Source organism: Abrus precatorius, unplaced genomic scaffold (assembly GCF_003935025.1).
Source record: "Abrus precatorius isolate BTA unplaced genomic scaffold, Abrus_2018 Scaffold2, whole genome shotgun sequence".
Taxonomy (NCBI): domain Eukaryota; kingdom Viridiplantae; phylum Streptophyta; class Magnoliopsida; order Fabales; family Fabaceae; genus Abrus; species Abrus precatorius.
Window position 1 is genome coordinate 24,725,665 of NW_020874362.1, and position 12,693 is coordinate 24,738,357.

The following is a 12,693-nucleotide window of genomic DNA, read 5'->3' on the forward strand; positions in this document are numbered from 1 at the left end:
TGTGATTATTTGATGCTTTTTTATTTTATTTTTTGTAAAAATTTAAAATTATTTTTATAACTCTTTCATCTATATTAAAATTAATATGATATATATTTTTAAAATATATAAAAATAAGAATTTTTATAATATTCTAATAGTTATTCTTTTTTAACATAATTTCACCCAACTAATTAAAATATAATTCAACAGTTACATCAATAATAGTTATATTCTATATATAATTATCGATGGTATAAAAGTTAATATAACTTATACTAAAAAAAATCATAATTCTTAAAGTAATTAATTTGATTAACTTTAACAAGTACATATATATATATATATATATATATATATGTATGTATATATATAAATGAATAACTCATTTTAATAGTAAACTTTTGTTAATTATTATTATGCTTAATACTTTTTAATAGACATTAAATTTTATGTTAACATACAATGTTAAAGTATATATAAGCAAATATTGATAATAAAATTATTTATTTATAAATGTTAAACTAGTATAAAATTTGACATGCGTGATGGTGAAATAATATTATATGATGAAAAAATTAAATTTGATATATATGAAAAAATAAGTTTTGTTACATTTATATGTCCTTGAAAACGCCTCAATAAAATCATAACAACAACAATAATGATAATAATAAACTTTCATGGCCATTAAGAGAAAGTGTGCGAATCAAATTGGATGTGTCCACACAAAGAGTTGTTCCATGTCTCTATACATTGAGTGGACAATAGTTTAGAAGTTTAATGCCAAAGCTAGTGATTAAAAAGGGATTAATTAAATTATAAAAGGGATTACATGGATCTTTATACCCTATCATCCAAAATTGGCTTTTCCTTAACAAAAGCTCCAACGATGCATCACTCCAAAAGAAAACTCAATCACAATGTGATTTGCACTTCACATAAGTGGAAGAGGCAGAAAAGCATATTGGGGCAATAAGAAAACTAATTGAGAGATCTCAGAAGATCCCAAACACTGATAATTCGATATTGCATGCAAGAACCATTGATATAATGGCAAATAATGTATTATATACCTCAAAAGCTTCGCTTCAATGTCTCAATAAGATTCCCTTCAAATTTTGCTAAAACCAGCCTTTGTCATTATTCAATGCTCCAATGCTTTGTCATCATTCAATTCCAAAAATGCTAATTAGGGTTATGTCAATTCCAACAAACGTATCCAGCTGTGAATCTTCAGCACTAGAGCTACGTCTAACAATTATTAGGGTTTCTTTATTGGGATTGAATATTTGAAGACTTTTGGCACAATCTTTCCGGATTTGCTGGATATCTTAATTTGAAGTAGATTTGAGTAGTGTTTAAATTTGGATATTTATTTAGGATGTCACCCACCCGCATACATACCAAGAGGGTGTTATAGTATTATTGTTTCACATCCTAAATATAAATTATGCTAAACAAAGTATTTAATTAATTCAAACCAAACTTCAGGCGTGATAAAATAATTAATTATTCAATATTATATATCAAGTGTTTGGAATAACTAAAATAATTTAAACAAGGTCAAATTTAACATAGTTAATTAAGAAAGAACAATTTCTATTTTCAATACTTGTACCCTCTAAAATCTATCAAACAATAATATATTAATATTGGTTATATATAAAATTATTTTTAGAGTTTAAAATAATAAAATTTGACAAACTTAATCATGTCATTTTAAAAATATATAATTTAATATATTTAAAAATATGCAAATGCGGATTAGATCCATATTTTATCATATTTAATGTTGATTAAAAAATGGGATATTAATTAAAAATTTAAAAGAAATTAAAAATCTCTTTTGATTGATTAATAAATTGAATCGAAAATTTATTTCGACTTAATAGAAAATTTTCGTAAATGTGTTTAACATTGACATGTATAAATATGAAGTTTCACTTCATAGATTTTGAAGTTGATTACTTTGTTTTATAAATTCAAGGATATGTTATCTTAAAAATCTTTAATTTAGAGTCCAACAAGAATGACGGAGCGAGATCAATAGAAATCTTAGATATGATATGTAAAATTGCTGAACAAATAATATTTAATATTTAATAATTGGGTGCCCCACATTACATCTTTATTTGTTTTTTTCCACAAAAATATATTTCAATTCAATCCAATTACGAATAAATCATTTAAAGAATTTTAAGATAAGAGACCAAATACTAAAACTTTAGTTAAATCTTTTCATTATCTTTATTGTCTACTATTATTTTTTCTTAACTTCTCTGCTAACCTTTAACTTGTTATAAGTACAACAAAAGGGTCATTTACCCATTGTTTATTGACAAGTTGGCTCCTTGTATTAAAACTTTTAGTTTCAAGTTTTACTTTTAAAATTAAGTATTAAAACAATACCTAAATATTTCGTTTTAATGAACGAAACTTTTTTTTTTAAATTACATTCTATGTTGTTGTGAAATTAAATATTAATAAATTTTATCGTAGAAATATGTTTATTTTATAAAATTTGTTAAAATAAAAGTATTACTTAGAGTTGACGACTAATTGAGTGGAGTCAACTTACAAAATAAAAAATAGAGTTTGAACTTTATTTAATTTAACATTGAATCTTTTAATTCAATTTGATTCAGCTCAATTCAAGTCAAGTCTCTAAAAAAAAATTTTAATTTAATTTAAATATTATTTTTATGAGTCTTAATTAGATCAATTTTTTTTTAACTCAACTCACTACTCGTGATATACTAGTCCAAATGAGTTGAATAATTTATTTTGCCTACTATTGTCTTAACACAAAGATATATTAATTTACCTACTTTAATTTTAATTGTTGGGTTGCAAAGACTACAAGCTACCCCGATAAATATTGAATGTGCAATTAAATATAACTATAATAAAAATATCAACATTTAAAAACAGAAAATTTTATATGATTTAGGCATGCATGAAGCTGGCCCCCTGGATTTATTCAAGGCTTTTGATTGAGCAAATGCAAATCTTAACTTTGAAAAAAAATTGATGTTTGATTCATTTGATTTTATATGATTCTGGTACGGGTAAAATATTGAAATGTTGCAAGATGTAAAAAATAAGGTACAGTAGGGACACCCAATATCTTGTTGGTGCAAGAACTACTCCAATATAAAAAAGGGCGTGTTCCATCTTGCTTAACAGGTGTGGTGTTCTCCAATCGTGGTACCCTTCGGATCTTTCCCATTATTTCCTTTGCCATCATCATTTGTTGTCACTGACACTGTTACAGATTCTCACTACCCTACACAGTGTCTTCACTTCCAAATACACACTCCAAATCCACAATGACAAAGAACCAAACAGTTCCCTCTCCATCATTCCAAGGTTGTCTTCTGTGTCTTGTCCCCACAACTTTCCTTCTTCTTGTTCCCTATGATAAACAATAGAAGTCCCACATTGTTAGATTAAAACAAATTATAGGCTATATAAATAAAAGAGTTATGTCACACTCGAAAACCATTCAATTTTAGGAGTTACTCTTCTTCAATTCTTGGTTCGAACTTGTTATGAAGATTCTAGTATCTTGCCTCTTCGTATGTTCTATTTGTGAAACTGTTTGTTCTTGCTATTAATATTATTATTGAGCTGTGGAAATGGAAGCTTTTGATTGGGGGTATGACATTCATAGAGATGCTTCGAAGGGAAATATTAGTGGTTTTGAAGTGAAGAATGGTGTAATTGGAAGTGGGTATGGTTCATCTTTCTCTCTGGTTTTGGACAGGGAGAGAGGGGTGCTTGTGGAGGCACCTGTAAAATTGGAAAGGAAGGGTGTGTCCACTGAGAGAAGCATCGAAGCTTTGAAGAGCCATAGTGAAGCTGAGAGGAGGAGGAGAGCAAGGATTAATGCACATCTTGACACACTTCGTAGTGTGATTCCAGGTGCTAAGAAGGTTAGTTGAGCATAATGTTTTTTCAGTCATCTTTCTTTTTTTCAAATTATTGAGGAAGCATTTAACTAATGTTGAATAAGCTAGTCATTTGGTTGATTGGGTCAGAAAAGAATGGTAGATCAAAGGGTGTATAATAGTGATCTATATTTTACTTTCCCTGCTTTTGCTGGTGATTGCATTGTGAGCATAGCTTGACAAGTCACAATTTGATGGATTTGGTACCTATCATGCATGCATGCTTCTTCATTATTAAACTTGAAGAGTATTTATTCATTAGCATTCTCTTTTGCTTCCATTTATAATCTTCACATGTATTACAAAACTGTTGGGTGCTTGAAAATTTGGAGTGTAAACTATGCTAATTAGCGGATCCAATGATCCATTAGTAAAGCCATTTAGTAACGTATTGAGTTGTTGCTTTTGATTGTGAAGGGCTTAATTTGAAAATTTTGTTTTCCTAAAAACGGGATGAGGGGGACCTGATACTAATTATTCTACCTAGTTGTGCTCATTGTTTAATTGTGAAGCTCATGTTGTTAGTAGAAAAAAGCATGTTGAAGTGTTCATTCATTGCTTGAGAATCTGAAATTTCCATTCTAACTTTTGAATGCATAGATGGACAAAGCATCATTACTTGGTGAAGCTATTAAACATTTGAAAGAGCTGAAAAAGAAAGCAACACAAGCTAGTGAAGGTCTAATGATACCAGAGGACAATGATGAAATAAGTGTTGAAGAACAAGAGGGAGGATTAAATGGTTTTCCTTATTCAATTAGGGTATCATTAAGTTGTGAATATAAACCAGGTTTGTTGTCTGATATAAGACAAGCACTAGATGCTCTTGATCTTATGATAATGAGGGCAGATATTGCAACCTTGGAAGGCAGAATGAAGAATGTCTTTGTGATAATTAGCTGCAAAGAACAAAACTTTAAAGATGCCACGTACCGTCAGTTTCTTGCCGGTTCTGTTCACCAAGCTCTTAGATCCGTGCTCAATAGATTTTCTGTTTCACATGACATCCTAGGAACCAGAAAAAGAAGAAGGGTTTCGATATTCGGTTCTTCATCTTTAGAAGACTTCTTGTAAGCTCCTTGCTTAAGTAATTTTAGTGTGTACGGAAATATGTTGAAAAACCTGTAAACATGGATCCAATACAGAAGTTATAATTAGTAACATTAAAGTAAACGTGGATTTATGACCACTTAATCGTGAATCCAAACACACTTAATCTCTATATCCATACAATGTTTGAATGTGATGTGGAAGTGAGTGACAGTAGTATTTTCATGTACCATGTAAACTAATGTATAAATACTGAAATATCGTGCTTCCACTCTTTCCAATTTGGATATGTACATTTTGGAAAACAAATCATGTCAAAGATGAGGGGCATTTGATCTGGTTCATACACATATTTTGGTGCTTTGACTGCTGGTTGATAGATAAGTGATCATAGCATCTTTTGATCCTTTTATCAAGACGAAATGGAGTTTTCTATGATATTGTAACTTGTTCACAGAAGGATATCTTTTCTTATGAATTATCTTCACTTAAGCAACCGAAAGCACACAATTGTAATATGTCATTATTTTGAAAAATGTTAGTAATTTGACCTTAGTTTAGCAATGATTTCTAATAAATCCTATGGCCTGAATGCTTAACTATTCATACACAAGAAACTAATTTCCGAGCTTATAAAAAACTAATTTCTGGTTTCTACCTTCTGGAGTGCAAATTAATTCCTTTGATCCTGGGAATAATTATCCATTCCCAGAAATGTGCTTTTATCCTTTTCTTGAAGCACAGGTCAATTACTATTGTCTATCATGTCCAATTTCTTTGTTTTCTTTTTGGCTATCTTCTTGTGATGCCTAAAGTAGTATAGAATCAGGAAGAAATATTTAGAAGGAAAAGTAAACTTAGATAACAAGACAACAGTTGTGTCCCAAATATAGAAACCGATAAGGAGGGGAAGACCCAACAATACGCTTTGTGTTAGTCATGCTTTAAAGCTATTGTTGGGTTACATGAAAATTGAAAAACTAAAAATTCAAACTCAAAGCCAAAAACTATTGAAAAAAAAAGAGTCCCTACTAAATGTAGCACTACAAAAACAATGATCTGGTGAAAATTTCATACTCAACTTATAATTTTTTTAAGCTTCCATTGTTGGACAATTTTTTAAAGAAGTTATGATTTTTTTTATACTTTTATTATGATTGTCAAAATTTAAGCTAGTTATCGCTTGAATGCTCAACGATTCATTCACAAGAAACTATTTCTGGACTTTAAAAAAACACTAATTTCTTTTTCTACCCTTTTTATGAGGAATTTTTAAACAACAAATAAATAATCATATCCTTTCCACTATCATAAACAAGAACGCAATAAAACGATTCGAACATTACATTTTTGTCTTACATTAATTGTTGTACTTGTTTATGATCGTGGTCGATACCACAGTAACATACATTAATGTTTCTTTTTTTGTTTGTATAAGTATTAATTTTAAAATTGATATTGAATATATAAAAATAATGCATTTTTATATAAAAATATTTACTATACTTCTATATTTTAATATAATAAATATACATTTTAAATAAAATTTTGTGATTTTAAATATTGAAAATTAACTTTAATGACTAATATTAACATTTTTTATTTCTATAAAGATGTGAAAACCGTACATGTGGTATAAGTACATAGGAATAAAATAAGAATAAGAATCTTGATGTAGAACTTAGGAATGAAGTGTACACGTGTGCAAGTTAGTGTGTACGTTTCCTTATTCTATTGTTGTTCCTCCTCGTACACTTCTCTAGTCACCATTTTTCTCTGAAATTTATGAAACTGTTCTCCACTTTTCGTGTTCGAATCTACTTCTTTATTCCTTTTTAGTCCCTTTGAAAAGCTAAGGAGTTGGGGGTATGACGTGACCCCTTTCATTGGTTTTCTCTGCTCTTCTTAGAACAAGTATTCTCTGACCCGGCCATGATCGAACTTGCTGTGTTGTTGTGATATCCAACATGAGTTTTTGTTTTCTGATCAAAAGATCTTTTCTTTGTTAACATGTGGCCTAGTTGTTGTCATCATGATATACCCTCTCTCTTTTCTTCTTTTGTTTTGCTTAATTTAATTTGGTGTTAGTGTGTTTAAATTTTAATTTAGCTGTTCCTGAGGCAAATTTATATACTTCCCTTGCTTCAGTGATTTGATCAATGAAAGTTAGAAGTTCATTTTTTTTAAAACTTTTTTGTTGTGGGGGCAGAGGTAGAAATTGTGGATTGTTTAGGAAATGAAGTTAAACATTCAGGGTTAGGTGTGGTGAATTGAGCTTTGCTATATCCTCCTAATAATCCTAATACTATTAAAATGAAATAGTCCATTTACTTATTATCTTAAAAATATGAAATGCAGTTGATAGTTTCTTTATTTAGTAATTAAGAAGATTTATAGGCATAAAAGGGAGGAGTTGGAGGATTTAGTATTATTTATGGTGAATTACATGAAGGTCCTAGCATGGTTTAGAGGATGAATTTATTGTTGGTAGGTACTAAGTGGGACAGTAGAAAGTTCTAGTTTTAAGTTCGACATTATTAGGTGAGGACATGTTTTGATGTTTTTTCAATTATTACTTGGGCTTTTGGAATTTGGATGGATTGTGTTATGGGATGGAACTTATCTGCAATCCTTTTCATGTCTTTGTTATCATTGATGACACTTCATGATGAATTTAGTCCCTTTGTTGAATATTATCTTTCTGCTTTATTGTAGATAATCGAGTACAGCCTCCTCGAAGTTGAGACTAGTAATCGCAGCCTTGTTCAATATCAGGACAAATTACTCTTCCAGAAAAGATATTATGATCACTATGGATGTAAAAGGCATAACTTGGGTAGGAAATATGTACCACAAGTTTGAGAATATGTGCTTGGAGGTGGAAGACATGATGTACGAGGTATGCTGTTGTTGTCGGTTAACCTTAACCTATGCTATGCACGTTGATTTAGGTTTCAAACAAGAACGGACAACTCAAATTACCCTGTTGTACTTGTTATACATATCGTTGATCAAATACCTAAAATTTTGTTTTGCTCTCTCCATTGCTACCAGTAAAGCTGCATATCTTCATGTCTGGCTTATGTTTCCCTAGTATTCTACCTGCAATTATTGTTGTAAGCAGTATACATATCATTTCCTGTTCTTGTTGATAAAATAGCCAGAATGCTAAGAGAAAAACTGCACCTTAGTGTTTGTTAAATGAACTTTGAACATGTCTACTTTTACTATGAATAAATATCAGGCCTAATTTATATGGAAAATTAATTCAAAATAGTAATATTTTACTATTCTATTATTTTTCAAAGGTTAACACTTAACCTTTCTTTGTTATGATGTGAACTTTTGTCACCTCTTGCTCCAAATACATTAAAAATCCTTACTTAGCACTTTATGGATTCCTTTCTCCTTTAACTTCCTTGATAATTACTTTTGGGTGTTGAATGCAGCTGGCTCTTATATCTGTCTTGTTAACTCTGCTTATCTTTCTGAAATACTTTCTGTATGATCTTCATTTTTTAATAACAGTAGAGGGTTTAAATAGTTCTTGAATTCCTTTATGATAATATTTTTTTGTTTTCTGAGTATAGGATGCAGTTAAATACATGAAGAGTCAGATGCAGATTGTCGGGAAAAGTGTTAAAAAGTTATATTCAGATATTATGGGAGATTTACTTCCTCCAGATGAAAAGGAAGACACTGAATTGCCTATAGATCAATATACTAATGCTGGATTCTGTAAGAAGCAATTCCAATTTTTTAAGGAAAAACCAGTAAAGGATGATATCAAGCAAACAACTGAGGATTTGAGGATTGATCATGATGTTGATAATGAGGCCATACACACTGCATCGTATGATGGAACTTGTGAGATCTCAAATGAAAATCAAAATCAGAATCATGGAATTAGTGCTTCAAAGCTATCTTCAGCTGAAGTGACAAGGCTTGCCTCTGAAGCAGATTCTTTGAATGAAATTGAAAATGCTAGTACTAAACAATTCCCCAGTGATCAGGTACTAGTTAGATCAGCTGAAGAGAAAGAGATTAATATGCGTTCTTCTTCCTCTTGTGTCGCACTTGAAGAGCCGGTTGGTGAGTATTTATGTATCTCTTGATTATATTTTCAGATTTTTCCCCATCATTTTGGTTGATTACATTTTATTTCAAATTTTTCTTTTCAATGAGTGTACTGTTTCTTTATGGATAGACCACTACAGTCCGATTATTATACATATTATATGGTGGTTCTTAATCATATAGGTATTATTATGTATTATTCAAAGTACTAACTGATTTCAGCCTATGGACCTATTTTGGTTGAATTTGAATATTGAGGAAGTGTATCATGGTGCTGTTGCTTTTTGCTAATGTTGCATGAAAATAATAAATAAGAGACATCCCCATTTGGATGTATTTGAGAGGTCAAAACATTAATCTGTTGAAAGATAATTTTGTTCATCTTAACCTCTACTCTTTGATCTCATGATCTGTAATATATGATGAAAAAGGTACAACTAGCATACTGACATGCATTGCATATTGTTTTCTTTTTATTGCTTGGTGTTGCTTTTTTAAGGAGCTATCTCTTCATTTGGAATTCACATGCGAACCCCTAGTGGTTGGAAAAAAAGGATAAGGATTGATTTTTGTTCTACTTAGAAACCGTAGAAAATTCAATGTCAGCACTGGCTTTTAGGAATCGAAGTGGTAGCAGTTCATTCATCTTTCCAATCTGAAATTGGGAAGTATCCATGGAGATTATATTTTTGTTGTAACATTACATTAGGTTGTGGGAAACTGGTGTGTGTGAAATGGGATTTGTAATTGTATTCATGCCTCATTTCCAGTTAATGTCAAAGGCACTCTTTGTTGAAATGAAAAATATGCAGCAAGGACTCAATGCCCTTCAAATGGAAAGAATTTGGTTATTTTCTTGGTGATAGAATGTTTTTAGAGTACTTATTATTTGGTGAGAAACTGTTTTTTCAACTCCATAACTTATATTAAGTGGAATTTTCTCTTTCACTTGATAACTCTGCTTTCTATATAGAACATGTAGTTCATCCATGACCTGAATATTCGTTCTAACACATTATGAATTATTCTGAATGCAATAAATATTTATTTTAAAACCAATTGGATTGTTTAATATTTTGTGAAGTTCACATAGATATATCTAGATGCACTCTGAAACATGTTTAAAGTTAGTTTGCATGAATATAGACACAGGCTACATATAAGCACATAGATGTCATGGTAATTGATCCTTTCCATTATTTAAGAAATTCAAAACACGAAGTTTCGCTTAACAATGATTGCTAATTTGATATTGTTGTAGAACAAGGCCATAAAACCATGCAACAAGATCATCTGAAGCTTGAGCAAAGCTGCGTTATGGTGAATGGACATGAAATTCAATTACCTCCCAAAGCAGGTGGTAATTTAAATAATAACAAGGTACACACTCTCAACCCCTCCCTCCTCTTCATTTGGTACACATTCATATTCCAACTTTAACTAAAGTATTTTTCTGTTTCAAGAAAAAGAAGCAAGCCTTTTCTTTGTCTAAGAAGTCTGCAAGAAAGCAAGAGTATAAGGAGCTTGCAGCATGGCATGAGAAAAGTGAAAAAGTAAAGGGATATTGCATGGAGAATTTAGATCCAACTTTAGCAGAGGATCAAAAGAAATTACTGCTTCCTAGTGTGTCTGAACCTGATTGGGAGCTTATCTAACTCTTAAATACCAAATTGATAAAATTGTGTTTATATACACACACTCAATGCTACAAATTTGGACTCACTCATTAGTCTTTATGAAGAAGATTAAGATGCCCCTACTGGAAATATCTGATGCTGACATGTTAAATTCATACAATATTTCTTTTATTTATAGTTATTTCCTAGCTCCTTAACTTCCCCCTACTCCAACCTTTTCTTTTTCCTTCTCACAGAAAAGAGAAAAGGGAAGCTGTAATTAGATGATTCAAATGAGAACCACCAAATAGAATAGTCTATGAAACTTCTATTATCATATTTTCCATTGATTGCCATTGTCAACTCCATGTTATTGCTGATTGATTTCACAATCCTAAAATATCTCATGAAGTGATAAGAACCAGTAGTTTCAATATTCTCATGTGACTTTTGGTGGCCTTTACTTTGATGGATCAAGATTTGTTCAGTACAAAACTACAAATAGTTCCTAGTTTTGAGTAAACACAAACCTGTTTTTAGTATTTTCTATACAAGTAGATATGATGTATTGTTTAGATGGATAAAAAAAAATACTTCTACTTAAATGTAGTGTAAGTAATTCATAAATGGGTTACATAAAAGTAGTTTATTCATTGACAAAGTCAGATGAGCATCGACAGATAATGATCAGGATTCAAGAACTGAAGATTGGATAAACAAATAATGTTTAATTATTTTTTGCCGGCTATGAAAGAATTGATTTAATCTAGGGTATGCTAGAAGAAGAAACTGTATATACCAGCATGGAAACACCATGATAGAAGTTGTTTAGTTTTAAAAAATATTTTTATTTTTTTATTATAAAAACATCATTTTATTTTTAATAATTCATATAGAAAATTAATACTTTTTAATATTTTCTATGCAAATATTTAAAAAAATGAAAGAATATTTTTATATTAAAAGTGAAATTAAACAAATATTTTTTGATACTCTAAGCAATCCCCGAATACCTGCCACAATAAATATAGACAATTTTTGGCTTTTAAAATAATTTGAAGCAATCATTAGACAACTGTTGTATCCTGAACCTAATGACTTGACATCTCCCATGTCGTGTTATTCACCGACAGTTTGGTACGGTAAAGCTAGAGTTGGAGGAAAAAAATCCTTCAAAACTATAATTTAAGTTGTGAATTTAATGTAAAAGTTCCATTAATAATGTTAAATTTAATAATATACAAACTCTCTGGAACACTTCCGAGTTCATCAACTAGTGCTGTTGCGAATATGTTATATCAATGTTTGTGTTATAAAAATAGAGCTTTTGCATTGAGCGATGGAAAGATCTGTAATTGTTAGCTGTTTTATGAATGAAGAATGATTATTATAATCTTCCAACATAATTATACTATGGGCACAATTTAATTTCTATAGTGCTAATTACTTGACCACCTAATCTAGCATTAATATTTTATTTGGTTGTGGCCATAAAAGCACATGGTTTTTCTTAAGAATCAAGTTAGGTTCATCAATGCAGCCATTTGGTGTCTCTTGGATAATGCTTGCCATTATTGACCAATGACATTAAAAGAGGAACCACAATGAGAAGCAAAATCATGTTGAATACCTGTAAATTTATTATATTTATTCACTTGATTATATCTGCCCACGTAAATACTTCAACTTAAAATAGCATTGTCTTAGAAATGTTGTTAATACTTTTTTAAAATAATATTTTATCATTTATTATTATTTTTATTTAATTACTTTTATCTTAAAACAGTGGAGGAGAAAGACTCTCCCTATCATCTCGATGGTGCATTGAGAGTAATATTTTTCTACTTTTTTGGTTCTTATAACTTGATAATTATTTATTATATGATTATTCTAACTTTACATCTTATTGGGAATAATAATTAAGGACCTGTTTATATTTTAAAGTTACAAAATCAATTATCTCATTTTTCAATAAAAAAAAATACACATTTTAATAAAAATATGTAGTTTAAATTAAT

At 30.0% G+C, this 12,693-nt stretch overlaps 2 protein-coding genes across 2 annotated transcripts; both read left to right on the forward strand.

Annotated features, from left to right (window-relative positions):
* The first annotated feature begins 3,311 nt into the window (after positions 1 to 3,311).
* On the forward strand, positions 3,312 to 5,006 carry LOC113859663 (transcription factor bHLH30-like). Its single transcript, XM_027492376.1, has 3 exons — positions 3,312 to 3,351; positions 3,613 to 3,917; positions 4,533 to 5,006. Exons 1-3 carry the CDS (start codon positions 3,312 to 3,314, stop codon positions 5,004 to 5,006), a joined length of 819 nt encoding a protein of 272 aa, XP_027348177.1.
* Positions 5,007 to 6,693: 1,687 nt separating this feature from the next.
* LOC113858004 lies at positions 6,694 to 11,035 on the forward strand. Its single transcript, XM_027490393.1, has 5 exons — positions 6,694 to 6,896; positions 7,698 to 7,881; positions 8,573 to 9,074; positions 10,321 to 10,439; positions 10,523 to 11,035. Exons 2-5 carry the CDS (start codon positions 7,786 to 7,788, stop codon positions 10,712 to 10,714), a joined length of 909 nt encoding a protein of 302 aa, XP_027346194.1. The 5' UTR covers positions 6,694 to 6,896; positions 7,698 to 7,785; the 3' UTR covers positions 10,715 to 11,035.
* The last annotated feature ends 1,658 nt before the right edge of the window (positions 11,036 to 12,693 follow it).

Excerpts from the sequence above, each read along its gene's own strand:
- LOC113859663 (XM_027492376.1), top strand. The coding sequence starts at position 3,312 with ATGACAAAGAACCAAACAGTTCCCTCTCCATCATTCCAAG. Across the intron at positions 3,352-3,612 it reads TCCCTCTCCATCATTCCAAG|CTGTGGAAATGGAAGCTTTT; the intron begins GTTGTCTTCTGT and ends ATTATTATTGAG. Across the intron at positions 3,918-4,532 it reads TGATTCCAGGTGCTAAGAAG|ATGGACAAAGCATCATTACT; the intron begins GTTAGTTGAGCA and ends TTGAATGCATAG.
- LOC113858004 (XM_027490393.1), top strand. The coding sequence starts at position 7,786 with ATGATCACTATGGATGTAAAAGGCATAACTTGGGTAGGAAATATGTAC. Across the intron at positions 9,075-10,320 it reads CGCACTTGAAGAGCCGGTTG|AACAAGGCCATAAAACCATG; the intron begins GTGAGTATTTAT and ends ATATTGTTGTAG. Across the intron at positions 10,440-10,522 it reads GTAATTTAAATAATAACAAG|AAAAAGAAGCAAGCCTTTTC; the intron begins GTACACACTCTC and ends TTCTGTTTCAAG.